The following is an 18,363-nucleotide window of genomic DNA, read 5'->3' as shown; positions in this document are numbered from 1 at the left end:
GAAGCTCCATTGCCCTGTTGCTGTTCTAGCAAAGACTAGTAGGCGTAAGCTTCTGTGGGGCATCGGCATTTTACAGTGGTGTTACATAGCAGCAGAAAAGTTTGAGGGACAAAATCTAAAGAGAAGTTTCTGTGCTGAAACAGCGCTCCGCAATAACAAGTGCTGACCTTGTGCACATGAACACACACACACACACACACACACACACACACACACACACACACACACACACACACACACACACACACACCACACACACACACACCACACACACAACAACACACGTTGGCGTTCAGTCTCACTGCATGGTTTTACAGCAGGAGCTGTAGAGTGGATGGAGCGGATCAGGAATTAACGAGGACGACTAGGCTAATTACCACAGGGGGCTGACACTGCTTTCCTTCCTGGGACTGGTGTGAGAGAAGACAGCACAGTGGCCGTGTACCAGATCACAACCTCATTCATATGAGATATAGCCTTGATTTCAACTAGATAGATCACGTTCATGTAGCTCCTGAGATGTGAAACACTTCTCCAGTGAGATCTGATTATCTGCGCAGTTTGCAATAAAGACGGAATCTTAACATGACCTATATTGGTGGACATATTTAAAAGAGATCTTAAAACACATTATTAGCTTTGCTTTTCCTTAGGGTGCTTTTTAGTTGTTCAATTTGTCATTCTTTAGTTTTTTTATCTCAAGTTTCTTGTGTAGTAAATATTTCAGCCTTTATTTTCATTGTTTTTTATTTGTTGCAATGTCTGACATGTGCTGTATAAAGAAAGCTTGATTTGATTTGATCTCTGTAGTAGGGAAGATTTTCTTGTGTGGAGTTCAGCTACATTTTTAAATTCCATACAGCTCAATGTTACTGTTGGTTCAAAAACACCAAACAACAATCCCTCAATGGCATGTATTGATTACCTGGACTAAAGAAGGACTGTTTACAACATAGCCTAACGTATGGCAAGTGGTGAAAAAAAGGGACTGAATTAAAATTATCTAGGCCTATGTTTCAAATGTAACATTTTGACCACAGCCCATTGTCCTAAATTGGAGGTATTAGCAGCAGTTAGTGTACACAAGTCCCCTTTCAGCTAGTCCTCATTAGAAAGTGCTGATACAATATAGTATTGTCATCACAGTCCCCCAACCACCCCACTCTAAGCAGGGGTGGTACCCATTATCTTTCCACAGCAGGCTGGGTCGTGTTCATTAGGGAACACTAGAAAACTAGAACATTTTGCAACGGAAAACGAAAAGTCCCAGTAGTACATCCCTGTTTCAGTTCACTTTCTTCTGTTTGACTCCTAATAGACACGACCCTCTCCCAACCCAAACAGGAAGCATTCACATTCTTCTAGGTCTAGGAGACTGCTTATAGTAAGCAAGTGGGAGGATTCCCAAAGACTAGAAATATGAGGCTAACTTGACTTTTAAACCCCAATCCTAGACGGAGACAAGATAACCTTATCTGGACTCCTTTTCAAACCCCAGACCCCTATACTATCTTGCCTAATCTTTTGCAGCTTTTGTGTGCAATATGCAGCTGAGATGTTGACTTATCTGAGACAATGGTATCACTGACTGTGACCAATCAAAACCCTCACAGTTGTAATGATTACAACAGGAGAGCTTTGCCTTTACCATCAATTCGATCTGGGTCGTGTTTATATTTGATATTCGGCAATATTACTATGTTGGACTATCATTTGAAAATGGAAATGCAGAGAACACAACACACTATCGTTTGAGTGTAGGACAGCCTCTGTGGAGAGTAAGAGGCCTTACCTTAGCCTTGCCGGTGCTCTGTAGGATGTGAACCAGGGCACTGGCCATCTCCTCCTTGTTCTTCACACTGAGGCCAGGCTCCAGGATGGAGCACAGCAGCATGTAGTTATTGGTGATGTACTCTGCAAACTCCTTATATGACTCCATGGGCAGGATACTCATGCTCTGGTACCGCGACTTGAGCCGAATCATAGGTCCGGGAGTTTTCCCTTTGTTCGGGTTGGGCGTGCTCACAGAATACCACTTCTCCACAAACTGGCGTCCCGTGACGGCACCGACGGGAATGTTGACCAGGCCCACATAGTTGTTCTTGTCCTTCTTTTTCTTTTTGTCCGACTCCTTGTACAGGTGGACAGTGACACTTTTGACGGAAGGTAAGTTGTTGAACTCAAAGTGCTCTCCCCAGAATACATTGTCCATTTTGAGTTTGCAGGTAGTCCGTGCGTAAAGCGTGTCGTCCAGACACAACTCACAGAAATACCTTTTCTTGGCTGGAAGGTCCTTGGCTTCAATAATCCACAATTTTAGAAGGTTCTCCACACGCCGACTGTTGTCCTGTGAAAAACATCAAACATGTGAGACTTTTCCTGGGTACTTGACATTTATTCTATTATACTGTTATTATTTTCTTCCACAGAGGGCCATATACGCTATATAGCATTTGGTTTACTTTGTTAGGATGTACAGCTCTCCTTAAGTTTTCCATCCATTTGTCCCTCTCGGCAGATGACCGACACGAAAAGCATTTGGTTCCAGTGGAAGTGGTTACCTGTGAAAGTATGGCAGATGATTAAGCCCTTTAGGTTATGAATCATGAAAAACACCCATATGATGGCCTGTGTGTATCAATCTTTTTTATTTTTTATGAACCTTTATTTGACTAGGCAGGTCAGTTAAGAACTAATTCTATTCACAATGATGGCCTACATACCCAATCTAAAGCAGGGTTGGGTATCACACACACACACACACACACACACACACACACACACAACCCACACACAACAAACACACCACACACACACACACACACACACACACACACACACACACACACACACACACACACACAGTCACGTTCTGACCTTAGTTTCTTATTTATGTCTTTGTGTTAGGTTGGTCAGGGTGTGAGTTGGGGTGCGCAGTCTATGTTCTTTTTCTAGGTTGTTGTTTTCTATGTGTTTGGCCTGGTGTGTCCCAATCAGAGACAGCTGTTATCTTTGTCTTGATTGGAGCCATATTTAGGTAGCCTGTTTTCCATTGTGTGTTGTGGGTGGTTGTTTCCGTTTCAGTGTTTTTACCATTCGGGACTGTTTCGGTTTTCATTTTGATTCTCTTGTTCTTTTTGATTTTATTCCTTCTATTAAAAATATTATGATACGTACCACGCTGCACATTGGTCCGATATTTCCTACTCCTCCCAGACGAAGAGGACGAAAGCCGTTACAGAACCACCCACCAGAAAAGGACCCTGGCACCACGGGAGTATCGCCGTCCGAAAGAGGAGCTGGAGCAGCAGAGCGGAGAGGCGCCACTCGAGGAATTGGCCGAGGTAACGGCACGAGAGGCAGCCCAGAAATCTTTTTCTGGGGGGCACACGGGTATATTGGCACACGGGTATATTGGCGGACTCAGGTAGGACTCAGGTAGGAGACCTGAGCCAACTCCCCGTGCTTACCGTGGCGAGAGAGTGACTGGGCAGGCACCGTGTTATGCGGGGAGCGCACGATGTCCCCAGTGCGCACGCATAGCCCGGTGCGTTACATCGCAGCTCCTCGAATCGGCCGGGCTAGAGTGGCATCGAGCCAGGAGGGATGATGCCGGCTCAGCGCATCTGGTCTCCAGTGCGTCTCCTCGGCCCGGTATATTGCACCAGACGCACGGTGTCTCCAGTTCGCCAGCACAGCCCAGTGCGGCCTGTTCCAACTCCCCGCACTTGCTGGCTACAGGGGGAATCCAGCCAGAACGAATGGTGCTAGCTCTACGCTCGGAGACGCCAGTGCGCCTCCACGGTCCAGTGCATCCGGCTCTCGGCCAAGGACAAGGCCTCCGCATGGCTCCCCAGCCTCGTGAGTTCTGAAGCCTCCAGTGATAACCATGCAAGAAGCCAGATGAATCCATGCTAGAGCCCAGTGATACATGGCACGAAGCCTCCAGTGATGATCCATGCACGAAGCCTCCAGTGTGATTCACTGCACGAAGCCCAGTGATATCCATGGCCACAGCAAGCCTCCAGTGATGAATCCATGCACGAAGCCCCAGTGAGATCCATGGCACGAGCCTCCAACAAAGTACGCATCCCGGAGCTCCAGGACGACGCTCTCTAGTCCGGAGCCTCCAGCGACCCTCTAGTCCGGAGCCTCCCAGCGACGCCCTCTAGTCCGGAGCCTCCAGCGACGCCTCTAGTCCGAGCAGCCAGCGAGCGCCCTCAGTCCGGAGCAGCCATCTCGTCTCAGTCAGGAGCTGCCGGAGTCGTCCGTCAGTCAGGAGCTGCCGGAACCGTCCATCACTCTGTGCTGCCGGAGTCTCCCATCATTCGGGCCCGTTGCAAGGTCCCCAGTCCAAGTCGGTGGCGAAGGTCGCCGCTCCAAAGCGACACCTAAGCGGGCAAAGACTATGTGGAGTGGTCCACGTCCCGCCCGCCACCGCGGACAGACGCCCACCCAGACCCTCCCCTATAGTTCAGGTTTGCGGCCGGATCTGCACCTTGGGGTGGGGGCGGCGGGTACTGTCACGTTCTGACCTTAGTATCTTTTTTATTCTTTGTGTTAGGTTGGTCAGGGTGTGAGTTGGGGTGGGCAGTCTATGTTCTTTTTTCTAGGTTGTTTGTTTTCTATGTGTTTGGCCTRGTGTGGTTCCCAATCAGAGGCAGCTGTTTATCGTTGTCTCTGATTGGGAGCCATATTTAGGTARCCTGTTTTCCATTGTGTGTTGTGGGTGGTTGTTTCCGTTTCAGTGTTTTTACCATTCGGGACTGTTTCGGTTTTCATTTTGATTCTCTTGTTCTTTTTGTATTTTGTATTCACTCTATTAAAAGATATTATGGATACGTACCACGCTGCACATTGGTCCGATATTTCCTACTCCTCCTCAGACGAAGAGGACGAAAGCCGTTACACACACACACACACACACACACACAGACACACACACACTCCAGCTGAGCCAGACCCTGTGGGTCTGCACAGTGCACACTGATACCGGACTAAACAAAGCCTGGACAGCCATTGAAATCCTCTTGCACTTGATCATGAGAGAAATGCTTATTTATTTTTTTTGGCTGACCCCGTCAGACGTCCTCTCGGTCACAGAGCCATGGTCTGTCCAGCTGGCAGCATGCTTAGCATAATAGGCAGTAAATCCTTGTGAATGGGGACCCCTCGGAGCTCACCTCTCAGAGCAGATCCACAGAGAGCAGGAGCATGGAGATGCCAACAGATGGGTCAGACAGACACACAGGCCCCTACCAGGCAGGAAGCGGAGGGGCGGGGAGACCCTCCTCCCTAACAAATGCCCAGCCACACACTCACACTACCCAAAGGCACTGGCTGCTTGACAGAAAGTCAGAGACCTGCAGGTTTTCAGACATATGTAATGGCGACGAAATGAAGAGTATATTAAACACAATGCATTATGTACAGAGGTTCAGGATCCTAAGAAATACTATTAAAATGAGTCAGCAGTCAGCGAGCCTTGAGCTGCGACAGTCATGACAGGCAGTGGTGGTGGTGGGGGGTGGGCTCACCTCGAAGCAGTAGTCCTGGCCCAGGATGCTGCCGTGCACCGGTTTGATCAACACCTCGTCCTCCATGCTGAGATCTAAAGCTTCTACTGCACTGCTGGGGCTGAGCAACGACTCGTGAGACCGCGATTCCTTCAGCCTCGGCATCAGATGGGATCTGGGGGAGAAGAGGAAGAGACACGGTCAGTCAGTCACACACATACAATGTGTCAACGCAGGCAACAGCCAGTGCGATGTCCCACACTGAGAGAGGAGGGCTGGGGGAGGCATGTGAACCAAAACCAGACTGGTGTTGTGGGTACACCCTGTCAGATAACACGGGATCTGGCTCTATGGGGTTGGCATGACTGGGCTCTCTAGTCTCTCCCAGCTGGTAGCTCTTCTGCTTGGACGTCTTTTTGATGGTATGGCAGGTGGGGACACTGCTCCAACGCCATGCTTTAAAGTGCCTCTGGCAAATGGCAGAGCACAGCTGCAGAAACAGGGAGGTTGCATTCTTACTGGTCACTTAGTCACGGATTGTAGGAGTGGGAGAAGAAGACCAACATCATGACCGTTAAAGGTGAACGGCAATAACACAGCTCAAGAGAACAATTGATATCCTTGAAGTGAAAGAAGCCAAGAAAGCCATACTACCCCCAGTAAAATATACTACCCACAATAAAACATACTACCATACTACCCACAGTAAAACATACTACCCACGGTAAAACACCACCCACAGTAGAGCATACGGCCATACTACTCACAGTAAAATGAAACTACCCACAATAAAACATACAACCATACTACCCACAGTAAAACATACTACACCACAGTAAAACATACTACCCCCAGTAAGACATACTCCCCACAGTAAGACATACTACCCCCAGTAAAACATACTACACCACAGTAAGCCATACTACCCACAGTAAGCCATACTACCCACAGTAAGCCATACAACCCACAGTAAAATATACTACCATACTACCCACAGTAAACATACTACCCCCAGTAAAACATACTACCCACAGTAAGCCATACTACCCCCAAAAAATATACTACTATACTATCTACAGTGAAACATACTACCCATGGTAAAACATACTACCCATGGTAAAACATACTACAGTACCATACTACCCACAGTAAGCCATACTACCCACATTAAGCCATACTACCCACAGTAAAACATGAGAGCGGATACAGATAAAGATATTTGGGCAACCAAGTAACTTCAAGGGTTCCTTTTAGTTTTATTGGTTCCATATATGAATTGTACGTAAAGATCATAGCATCCGTAATACACGCTCCGTCTTCAATCCACAACTCAACTGTATTTTAATGACTGAAAAAGACAAAAAGACAATTAAGTCTCACAGATAATATAGACAGAGAGAGTAGAATACTTTTTTTGCCCCTACAGTGCATGTTCATCTTTTCAGTTGTTCTGTAAGTGGTGTTGGTTAACACATGCACACTACAATCAATGTCTAGGAGGATAAGCAGGGCAATTAAGCACCTGCTGGGCGGCAAACAGATATCTGCTGACTCATCGCTCCCCTGGCTCTCCATTGGCTGCATGAATTAAACATGGCTCTACTTCCTGCCTCAGGGGATGAGTCTGGAAAAAATCCTCAGGTAATGAATTTGTCGCCGTATTCTCTACCTCAACTTATCAGTGTGGGGACAGGGTGAGAGACTGAGAACGATACAGAGAGATAGGCATAACTGGCAGAGCTGAATGGACTAATATAAACCTTCCTCTCTGAGAAGCTAGATCCCTTACGAGAAAACTTTTAGCATGACGGTAACATTTTAAAATGGGAAGCTCTGGATGGATTTTGTTCTTGGTGACTATCTTGCAAATGTGAGTTTAAAGTCGCTGACAATAAGTCTAAATTAAATTAAACAAATAGACAGTTGCACTAGTGCCCATGCAATACTGTTATAGTGGTCTTTGAATAGGAATGGGTCGGTTTCCATAATACGGGATCAATGATATACATTTTTATAAGCATATTTCTAGTCAATGGCAAACAAGCTTCAGGATTTCTAGACCAAACTCCACGGCAGTAGGCTAGCTCAGTAACTCATGTTGCAGTCTGTTAATGCACTGTGCTGACAACTTTTCAGATTTTTAATTCACTTATTGAGAGAGAGATTCATGCTCGTCTGATGGCAGCTATTCAACTTGCGTTCTGTGGCTCAGCATTTACCTAATGATCGTATCAATGCCACTGCAGGCTGTTGGGGACCAAGCACACACACAAGGCCATTATGTAATGAAATTAGCATTGTTTCAATTAACTCATTGGACCATTGGTCTTAAAGGATACAAGGTGTAAGCAGGGCCAGGACCGCTTAGATTTTTTTCATATCCCCTGCCCCCTAAAACAACCCGTTTCCGGCACACCATCATTTTCAGTAAACAAATCTGTGCACCAAGATGCAATTCGATGAGTGGTACATTTACTGTTGCAGAAAAAGCCATAATACTGTTTGCCATGTGGCATAGGCTACAGATGAGCAGTGGCGTTTTAAGGATTTCCACACATGGAGAACATTTGCTAGCAGGGCCCGAAAAAAAATATGCCTTTTAAAAACAAACAATAGCCCTGGTCAATGAAGCGACACACACACACACACAGAGTGTACGATATTAGGAAAAAATGTATATACATTACCAGTCAAAAATTTGGACACCGCTACTCATTCAAGGGTTTTTCTGTATTTTTTTATTATTTTCTACATTGTAGAATAATAGTGAAGACATCAAAATTATGAAATAACACATGTAGTGTGTAGTGTAGTAACCAAAAATTGTTTAACAAATCAAAATATATTTCAGATTTCAGATTCTTCAAAGTTGCCACCCTTTGCCTTGATGGCAGCTTTGCACACGCTTGGGATTCTCTCAACCAGCTTCATGAGGTAGTCACCTGGAATGCATTTCAATTAACTAAGTTAATTTGTAGAATTTATTTCCATCTTAATGCATTTGAGCCAATCAGTTGTGTTGTGTCAAGGTAGGGGTGGTATACAGAAGATAGCCCTATTTGGTAAAAAACCAAGTCCATATTATGGCAAGAACAGCTCAAATAAGCAAAGAGAAACGACAGTCCATCATTACTTTAAGACATGAAGGTCAGTCAATCCGGAACATTTCAAGAACTTTTAAAGTTTCTTCAAGTGCAGTCACAAAAACCATCAAGTGCTATGATGAAACTGGCTCTCATGAGGACCGCAACAGGAAAGGAAGACCCAGAGTTACCTCTGCTGCAGAGGATAAGTTCATTAGAGTTAACTGCACCTCAGATTGCAGCCCAAATAAATGCTTCACAGAGTTCAAGTAACAGATACATCAACATCAACTGTTCAGAGGAGACTGTGTGAATCAGGCCTTCATGGTCGAATTGCGGCAAAGAAACCACTACTAAAAGGACACCAATAAGAAGAAGAGACTTGCTTGGGCCAAGAAACACAAGCAATGGACATTAGACTGGAGGAAATCTGTCCTTTGGTAAGATGAGTACAAATTTGTGGTTCCAACCGCCGTGTCTTTGTGAGAAGCAGAGTAGGTGAACGGMWKRTSTSSKYMYSWSYGKKWMSCAWKGWKRAGSAKKKRKGAKRWGKKGKGWKSKTKSYTKRKKRKWSWSWCWGTSAKTKATTTAKWWTKMAWKSMASRCWYAMYYAWCWWGSMYRSCKMMSMMWKCWKYMKSMAKWSGYMMKCYMWYCYRKYTKGKKYKTRSTKRGWSKRWCWWTWRWTTKYYWWYMSWACARKRWMMYRAMMCAMMMCWYCWSSMKGYKKWWKRWSKRYTWKWKSAMMAAGGAGAGTGAYGGARTRCTGCATCAGATGACCTGGCCTTCACAATCACCCGACCTCAACCCAATTGAGATGGTTTGGGATGAGTTGGACCGCAGAGTGAAGGAAAAGCAGCCAACAAGTGCTCAGCATATGTGGGAACTCCTTTAAAACTGTTGGAAAAGCATTCCATGTGAAGCTGGTTGAGAGAATGCCAAGTGTGCAAAGCTGTCAAGGCAAAGGGTGGCTACTTTTGAAGAATCTAAAATATATTTTGATTTGTTTAACACTTTTTTGTTTACTACATGAGTCCATATGTGTTATTTCATAGTTTTGATGTCTTCACTATTATTCTAGAATGTATAAAATAGTAAAAATAAAGAAAAAAATCTTTAATGAGCATGTGTGTCCAAACTTTTGACTGGTACTGTGTGTGTGTGCATATATCTCTCTCTATATAATTGGCTACATTAGGCTACGAAATAACCTTTCTAGTGGCACACTGACTCACCTAATGATGAAGATGATAGGCCATAGGCTTCTCATGGTGATGGCCGATGCACTCGTCGTGGCAATAGCCTATCTCAAGATGAGCTACTTTGAAAACAGTGCGGCTGTTAGCTACAAATTGGGAGTTGAGAAAACATTTTTTTTATTGGTTCTACATGCAGATTAGTCTTCTCTTTTCAGCAGTATTTGTTTGCTTTCCAAACTGTGCGTTTTTCCCACTATTGTATTTTGAAACAGCATCCAATCAGTGCTAGCTGCGTTACTACAGATCCTGGGTCAATACCAGGCTGTGTCCTTGTCCCATCGCGCTCTAAGAGACTCCTGTGGCGGGCCGGGCGCATGCACGCTGAGACGGTCACCAGCTGTACTGTGTTTCCTCCGACACATTGGTGCGGCTGGCTTTCCCGAGTCTGTACGGGAGTTGCAGCGATGGGACAAGACTAATTTCCAATTGGATATGACAAAATTGGGGAGAAAAAGCTGTAAAGAAAAAAGTCAGTAATGGCATCCATTGCTAGTGTACCTATTTCTAACAGTCAAATTGCCAGGCTAAGAGCTTATAAAACCCTTTAGGGATAGTATGTCTATGGCCACAACGCAACAAGCTGTAGACTATATTTGGTGCGCATGCCGCACAAACTGCAGCCTTCCTGACTGTAGGCATATACTGTAGGCATACTGCCAAAACAAAGGTAACACTTGAGTAAACAACGGATACAAAGTATATGTGGTGTGGGGTGAATTGTCCTGCCATGGTTTAGGTCCACTTGTAGAATCTATGCCAAGGTGAATTGAAGCTGTTCTGGCAGCTCATGGTGGCCAAACATCCTTTAAAAGACACTTTTTGTTGGTGTTCCCTTAATTGTTGCAGATACTTGTATGTGTTTGTAATAGAAAACTTAATCCACAGTACTTTTCTGTAAACTATTGATTCTCTGTGGGTAAATAATGCTCTCTGGTGTATTTTGAACATTGACAGTGGGCTACTGTGGTTGGATTTGTTCCCCCTCTTGGGCCCAGCCCCTGACTCACATAATTGACCAGTCACATTTATTTCTTATGCATTTGTATTTTTTATTAAATCAGTTACCCAATCAAGTTACCCACAGGCCCCCTGCCTCCCCACCTCCCCTCATCTGATGATTAGCAGAGGCAGAAGGCAGTCGCAGGCAGTCTACACATTGAGAGTGGGGTACTGAGTCTTCCTGTGGTTAGCAGTTGCAGTGAAAAAATATTAAATATATACTCTATATAATACATATACACACTTTGTTTTTGTACATACATTTTTTTGCTGCATCTTGGGCCACCACGGGCCTGGGCCATCCAGGGGCTTCCGCTGCGGTAAGCCCCTGCATTAATCCAGCCCTGTGTGTAAGTAACAATGCTGACAATGCCAGAACCATAGACGGTCAGAATCATGGATCACATGACTTTGTAAAGCACGCTACATAGTTCAAAGCTGCATGGTCTATTGTAACATACAGTTGAAGTCGGAAGTTTACATACACCTTAGCCAAATACATTTAAACTATTTTAATCCTGGTAAAAATGCATTCCCTGTATTAGGTCAGTTGGGATCATCATTTTATTTTAAGAATGTGAAATGTCAGAATAATAGTAGAGAGAATGATTTATTTCAGCTTTTATTTCTTTCATCACATTCCCAGTGGGTCACATACACTCAATTCGTATTTGTTAGCATTGCCTTTAAATTGTTTAACTTGGGTCAAACATTTTGGGTAGCCTTCCACAAGCTTCCCACAATAAGTTTGGTGAATTTTGGCCCATTCCTCCTGACAGAGCTGGTGTAACTGAGTCAGGTTTGTAGGCCTCCTTGCTCGCACACGCTTTTTCAGTTCTGCCCACACATTTTCTATAGAACTGAGGTCAGGGCCTTGTGATGGCCACTCCAATACTGTCACACCCTGACCTTAGAGATCCTTATTTATTCTCTATGTTTGGTTAGGTCAGGGTGTGACTCGGGTGGGAGATTCTATGTTTTCTATTTCTTTGTTGTTTTTGCCATGTGTGGTTCCCAATCAGAGGCAGCTGTCTATTGTTGTCTCTGATTGGGGATCATATATAAGTTGTGATTTTCCGTTTGGGTTTTGTGGGGAGTTATTTTCTGTTTAGCTGTTTTGTTGCCTGACAGAACTGTTCGCTTTCGTTTTCTACTTTGTTATTTTGTTGCGGTGTTCAGTTTTATTAAAAATCATGAACGCCTACCACGCTGCACCTTGGTCTCCTTCTTCAACCCACGAGAGTCATTACAAATACCTTGACTTTGTTGTCCTTAAGCCATTTTGCCACAACTTTGGAAGTATACTTGGGGTCATTGTCCATTTGGAAGACCCATTTACAACCAAGCTTTAACTTCCTGACTGATGTCTTGAGATGTTGCTTCAATATATCCACATAATTTTCCTGCCTCATGATGCCATCTATTTTGTGAAGTGCACCAGTCCCTCCTGCAGCAAAGCACCCCCACAACATGATGCTACCACTGTGGTGGGATGGTGTTCTTCGGCTTGCAAGCATCCCCCTTTTTCCTCCAAACATAACGATGGTCATTATGGCCAAACAGTTCTATTTTTGTTTCATCAAACCAAGAGGACATTTCTCCAAAAAGTACGATCTTTGTCCCCAAGTGCAGTTGCAAACTGTAGACTGTTGTTTTTAATGGCGGTGTCATGCACAAAGTAGATGTCCTATCCGACTTGCCAAAACTATAGTTTGTTAACAAGAAATTTGTGGAGTGGTTGAAAAAGGAGTTTTAATGACTCAACTGTACGTCCACAACTCCATAACAGCCGATTAAATTAGGTTGGACATTCGTGTCTCTGCGACAGTAGACCTCTGATTTGAGCTAAACACATAAGCAAATACTACTTACAGTACTAGCACATTTAGATATTTTTGATGTATGAAGGGGTCATTTATCAATAGCATATTCTACTCTAGTATTTCATGAGGTTATATGTATTGCTGTTCACCAGACAAGTGGCACTAGTGTACAGACAGGTCCCATCGCTGTCACGCCCTGACCTTAGTTCCTTTTTTATGTTTCTATTTTGGTTTGGTCAGGGCGTGAGTTGGGGTTGGCATTCTATGTTTTGTTCTATGTTTTGTATTTCTAGGTGTTTGGCCTGGTGTGGTTCTCAATCAGAGGCAGCTGTCTATCGTTGTCTCTGATTGAGAACCATACTTAGGTAGCCTCATTCCCACCTGTGCTTGGTGGGTAGTTGTTTTCTGTTTTGTGTATTGCACCTTGCAGAACTGTTCGTTTGTCGCTTTGTTGTTTTTGTTCAAGTGTTCGTATTTATTAAAAGTATTATGAATACTTACCACGCTGCACCTTGGTCCTCTTCTCCTTCTCCCGACGACATTCGTTACAATTGCTATCATTTAAAAATAATATCCAACTCTATACTGATATTGTTGTTCATGTTTAGAAACCCCAGAGATATTTTATCTGGAGAAAAAAATAAATGTATCACTGATTTTGTCACCAACATTCAAGGGATTAAGGACACAGTGCTGGCTTAGTAGTGTCCCAAATGGGAGAATCAACATTTGGAACACAGACAAATCACAGAATGTAGATGATGTCAAGCCTTATAAAGTGAAGATCCGGTGAAGCTGCCAAGGAACTGGATGGCTTATAGGAGCCTGAATTACATAACAGGAAATGACAAGGCCATTAAGCGCGGAGAAACAAGTGCCTTTGTGACTCGGCTGAGTCAAAAGGAGTGCATTACTAAACACAGAACATACTGGAGATATAATTTTTTTACATTTTTATTAGATGTGGATACAGTAACATGTCTGCATGTATACAATAGACTGGCACAGAATGAAGAATATAACTCAGTCAACACGAGCTTCAAATTTCTATATTTATGTAAATTAGATTTTTCATTTGTCATTCTGGGGTAGTGTGTGTAGATGGGTGAGACAAAATATATTTAATCCATTTAAAATTTGGCTGTAACACAACAAAATGTGGAATAAGTCAATGGGTATGAATAGTTTGAAGGCACTGTATATCAACGTGTATCTCAACCGGCCGTGATTGGGAGTCCCATAGAACAGTGCACAATTGGCCCAGCGTTGTCCGGTTTTGGCCGGTGTAGGCCGTCATTGTAAATAAGAATTTGTTCTTGACTGACTTGCCTAGTTAAATGAAGGTTAAATAAAAAATAAAATGTATGTGTTTATTGTATTTTGCTGTGTATTGCTGTGCTATACAGGGCTCATCTGGAAAAGAGACCTTGGTCTCAGCATTGACGCCCTGTCAAAATAAGAATCCAGATTGCACCAAAACACAGTAAGCCAAGTTCTTTCAGTAGGCCTAACCAATGAAACATACAGTGCATTCGGAAAGCATTCAGACCCCTTGACTTTTTCCACATTTTGTTACGTTAGCCTCATTCTAAATAGTTTTTTCCCTCATCAATCTACACACAATACCACATAATGACAAAGATTATTATTTTTATTTTTTATGTTTGTAAGTGTACTAAGTACTTTGTTGAAGCACCTTTGGCAGTGATTACAGCCTCGAGTCTTCTTGGGTATGACGCTACAAGCTTGGCACACCTGTATTTGGGGAGTTTCTCCCATTCTTCTCTGCAGATCCTCTCAAGCTCGGTTTGTTTGGATGGGAAGCTTCGCTGCACAGCTATTTTCAGGTTCCTCCAGAGATGTTCGATTGGGTTAAAGCCCAGGCTCTGGCTGGCCACTCATGGACATTCAGAGACTTGTCCTGAAGCCCCTCCTGCGTTGTCTTGGCTGTGTGCGTAGAGTCGTTGTCCTGTTGGAAGGCGAGCCTTAGCCCCAGTCTGAGGTCCTGAGCGCTCTGGAGCAGGTTTTCATCAAGGATCTCTCTGTACCTTGATTCGTTCATCTTTCCCTCGATCCTGACTAGTCTCCCAGTCCCTGCCACTGATAAACATCTCCACAGCATGATGCTGCCACTACCATGCTTCACCGTATGGGATGATGCCAGGTTATCTCCAGACGTGACGTTTGGCATTCAGGCTAAAGAGTTCAATTTTAGTTTCATCAGACCAGAGAATCTTGTTTCTCATGGTCTGAGTCCTTTAGGTGGCTTTTGGCAAACTCCAAGCGTGCTATCATGTGCCTTTTATTGAGGAGTGGCTTCCGTCTGGCCACTCTACCATAAAGGCCTGATTGGTGGAGTGCTGGAGAAATGACTATCCTTCTGGAAGGTTCTCCCATCACCACAGAGAAACTCTGGAGCTCTGTCAGAGTGACCATCGGGCTCCCGAGTGGCGCAGTGGTCCAAGGCACTGCATCTCAGTGCAAGAGGCGTCACTACAGTCCCTGGTTCTCCTCCGATTGCTAAGTTTGACCGGACGGCCAGCTCTAGGAAGAGTCTTGGTGGGTCCAAACTTCTTCCGTTTAAGAATGATGGAAGCCACATTGTTCTTGGGGACCTTCAATGCTGCAGACATTTTTTGGAGACCATTCCCCAAATCTAATGCCTTGAAACAATCCTGTCTCGGAGCTCTACGGATCAAGCTGTAGAAACATCTCAAGGACAATCAATGGATAAAAAAAAAAAAACTAATTTTAGCATTAAAAGACTCCAAAAACGGCCAATAATTTCAGGTCCAGTACCATCGTTGAGCCGCGGGTGTGAAAGATTCAGCAGACTGCTGGCATTACACATCTGGCTAAAATACTACTATAGCTCTGCTGGAGTCACTTTTATTGATAACTTGTACACCTTCTGGAAACAGAAGATACTCTATAGGAATGACGGAGTCCATCCAAATCATCTTGGCTCCTGAACTCTGTCCACACATTTCAAGGCTGTGTTGAAACAATGACTGGTAAATGATCCAAGACCAGCTCAGTTAATCCCTACCATTGTGACAATGAGTCGTCATAATGCTGTATCAAATGTATATGATCTTAGGGGCATTGGCAAACACAATGTAAGTAATTTAATTTATGTACCCCTAATTGCACCAAATACATCTGTTTATCCTACAGTTATTGTAAGCAGTAATCATGAGCCTATAAACCAGAGTTACACTGTTAGCACTGAGGCGGTGTGCAATAGTAGGAAGACCACTTTACGCAGCTCGTCGTGCACTATCAGCTCCAATGTAAATAACATGAGGAAGTCTACCTCTGACAAGCTTCCCAGTAAAGCATTAAAAACAATCAAGCAACCCAGAAAAGTGCTAAAAAATACCCCATATTAACATATGTAGCCTAAAAAACAAGGTCCATGAAGTCAATAACGTGCTTGTAACAGATGCCATTCATATTCTGACTATCTCTGAAACTCACTTATGTAATACCTTTGATGATACAGTGGTAGCAATACATGGTTATAACTTCTACCGAAAAGACAGACATGCCAACGGAGGCGGTGTTGCGATCTATATTCAGAACCACATTCCTGTAAAGCTTAAGAGATGATCTAATGTTAAATACTGTTGAAGTAATATGGCTACAGGTTCATCTGCCTCATCTAAAGCCCATTCTTGTGGGATGCTGCTATAGACCACCAAGTGCTAACAGTCAGTATCTGGATAATGTGTGTGAAATGCTTGATAATGTATGTGATATCAACAAAGAAGTATATTCCTTGGGTTTTTAAATATTGACTGGCTATCATCAAGATGCCCACTCAGGAAAAAACTTTAAACTGTAACCAATGCCTGCAACCTGGATCAGGTAGTCAGTCAACCTACCAGGGTAGTTACAAACAGCACAGGAATTAAATCAGCAACATGTATTTATCACATTTTTACTAACGCTGAAGATATTTGCTTTAAAGCAGTATCCAAATCCATAGGATGTAGTGATCACAATATAATAGGAAATATCTAGGAAAACAAAAGTTCCAAAGCCTGGGCCTAATATAATGTATAAGAGGTCATACAAGAAGTGTTGTAGTGATTCATATGTTGATGATGTAAAGAATATTTGCTGGTCTGTGGTGGGTAGCTACCCAAGAATAGTAAAGCCCCCTTTACTGGCTCAAATAGCCGACCAATCAGCCTGTTACCAATCCTTAGTAAACTTCTGGAAAAAATGGTGTTTGACCAGATACAATGCTATTTCACAGTAAACAAATTGACAAGAGAATTTCAGCATGCTTATAGAGGACACTCAACAAGCACAACACTTACACAAATGACTGATGATTGGCTGAGAGAAATTAGTGATAAAATGACTGATCATAGTCAGCTGCTGGAAAAACTTGTGTTATGGCTTTACACCCCCTGCTATAATATGGATAAGGAGTTACTTGTCTAACAGAACACAGAGGGTATTCTTTAATGGAAGCCTATCAAATATAACTCAGTTAGAATCAGGAATTCCCCAGGGTAGCTGTTTAGGCCCCTTGCTTTTTTCAATTTTTACTAACGACATGCCACTGACTGAGTAAAGCCAGAGTTTCTATGTATGCGGATGACTCAACACTATACACGTCAGCTATTACCGCGACTGAAATGACTGCAACCCTCAACAAAGAGCTACTGTTAGTTTCAGAGTGGGTGGCAAGGATTAAGTTAGCCCTAAATATTTCTAAAACTAAAAGCATTGTATTTGGAACACTCACTAAAACCTAAACCTCAACTAAATCTTGTAATAAATCATGTGGAAATTGAGCAAGTTGAGATGACTAAACTGCTTGGAGTAACACTAGATTGTAAACTGTCATGGTCAAAACATATTGATGCAGTAGTAGCTAAGATGGGGAACAGTCTGTCTATAATAAAACGATGCTCTGCCTTCTTAACACTATCAACAAGGCAGGTCCTACAGGCCCTAGTTTTGTCGCACCTTGACCACTGTTCAGTAGTGTGGTCAAATGCCACAAAAAAGGACTTAGGAAAATTGTAATTGGCATAGAACAGGGCAGCACGGCTGGCCCTTGGATGTACACAGAGAGCTAATATTAATAATATGCATGTCAATCTCTCCTGGGGGAAAGTGGAGGAGAGATTGACTTCATCACTACTTTTATTTATGAGAGGTATTGACATGTTGAATGCACCGAGCTGTCTGTCTAAACTACTGGCACACAACTCGGACACCCATGCACACCCCACAAGACATGCCACAAGAGGTCTCTTCACAGTCCCCAAGTCCAGAACAGACTATTCGAGGCACACAGTACTACATAGAGCCATGACTACATGGAACTCTATTCCACATCAAGTAACTGACGCAAGCAGTCAAATTTGATTTTTTTTTAAACGGGGAAAAAAACACTTTATGGAACAGCAGGAACTGTGAAGCAACACAAACATTGGAACAGAAACATGCATATACACACACACACACACGATAACATACGCACTATACATACACATAGATTTAGTACTGTAGATATGTGGTAGTGGTGGAGTAGGGGCATGAGGGCACACAGTGTGTTGTGAAATCTGTGAATGTATTGTAATGTATTAAAATTGTATAAACTGCCTTAATTTTGCTGGATCCCAGGAAGAGTAGCTGCTGCTTTGGCAGCAGCAAATGGGG

At 43.6% G+C, this 18,363-nt stretch overlaps 1 protein-coding gene across 2 annotated transcripts in view; it reads right to left on the bottom strand.

Moving 5' to 3' along the window:
• The window catches only part of dab2ipa (DAB2 interacting protein a), a 97,700-nt gene that overhangs the window by 25,723 nt on the left and 53,614 nt on the right, over positions 1 to 18,363 (bottom strand). For both annotated transcript variants that reach the window (XM_024001053.2, XM_024001051.2), the window contains 3 exons: positions 5,538 to 5,691; positions 2,463 to 2,561; positions 1,793 to 2,347 (listed from right to left, as the gene is read on the bottom strand). In XM_024001053.2, the coding sequence (XP_023856821.1) occupies positions 1,793 to 2,347; positions 2,463 to 2,561; positions 5,538 to 5,691 (808 nt within the window). The remainder of the gene's footprint in view (positions 1 to 1,792; positions 2,348 to 2,462; positions 2,562 to 5,537; positions 5,692 to 18,363) is intronic.

The sequence above is a fragment of the Salvelinus sp. IW2-2015 genome, linkage group LG15 (genome assembly GCF_002910315.2).
Source record: "Salvelinus sp. IW2-2015 linkage group LG15, ASM291031v2, whole genome shotgun sequence".
Lineage (NCBI taxonomy): Eukaryota > Metazoa > Chordata > Actinopteri > Salmoniformes > Salmonidae > Salvelinus > Salvelinus sp. IW2-2015.
Note: the sequence above shows the minus strand (reverse complement) of the source record. Positions and strands in the feature narration are given on the sequence as shown.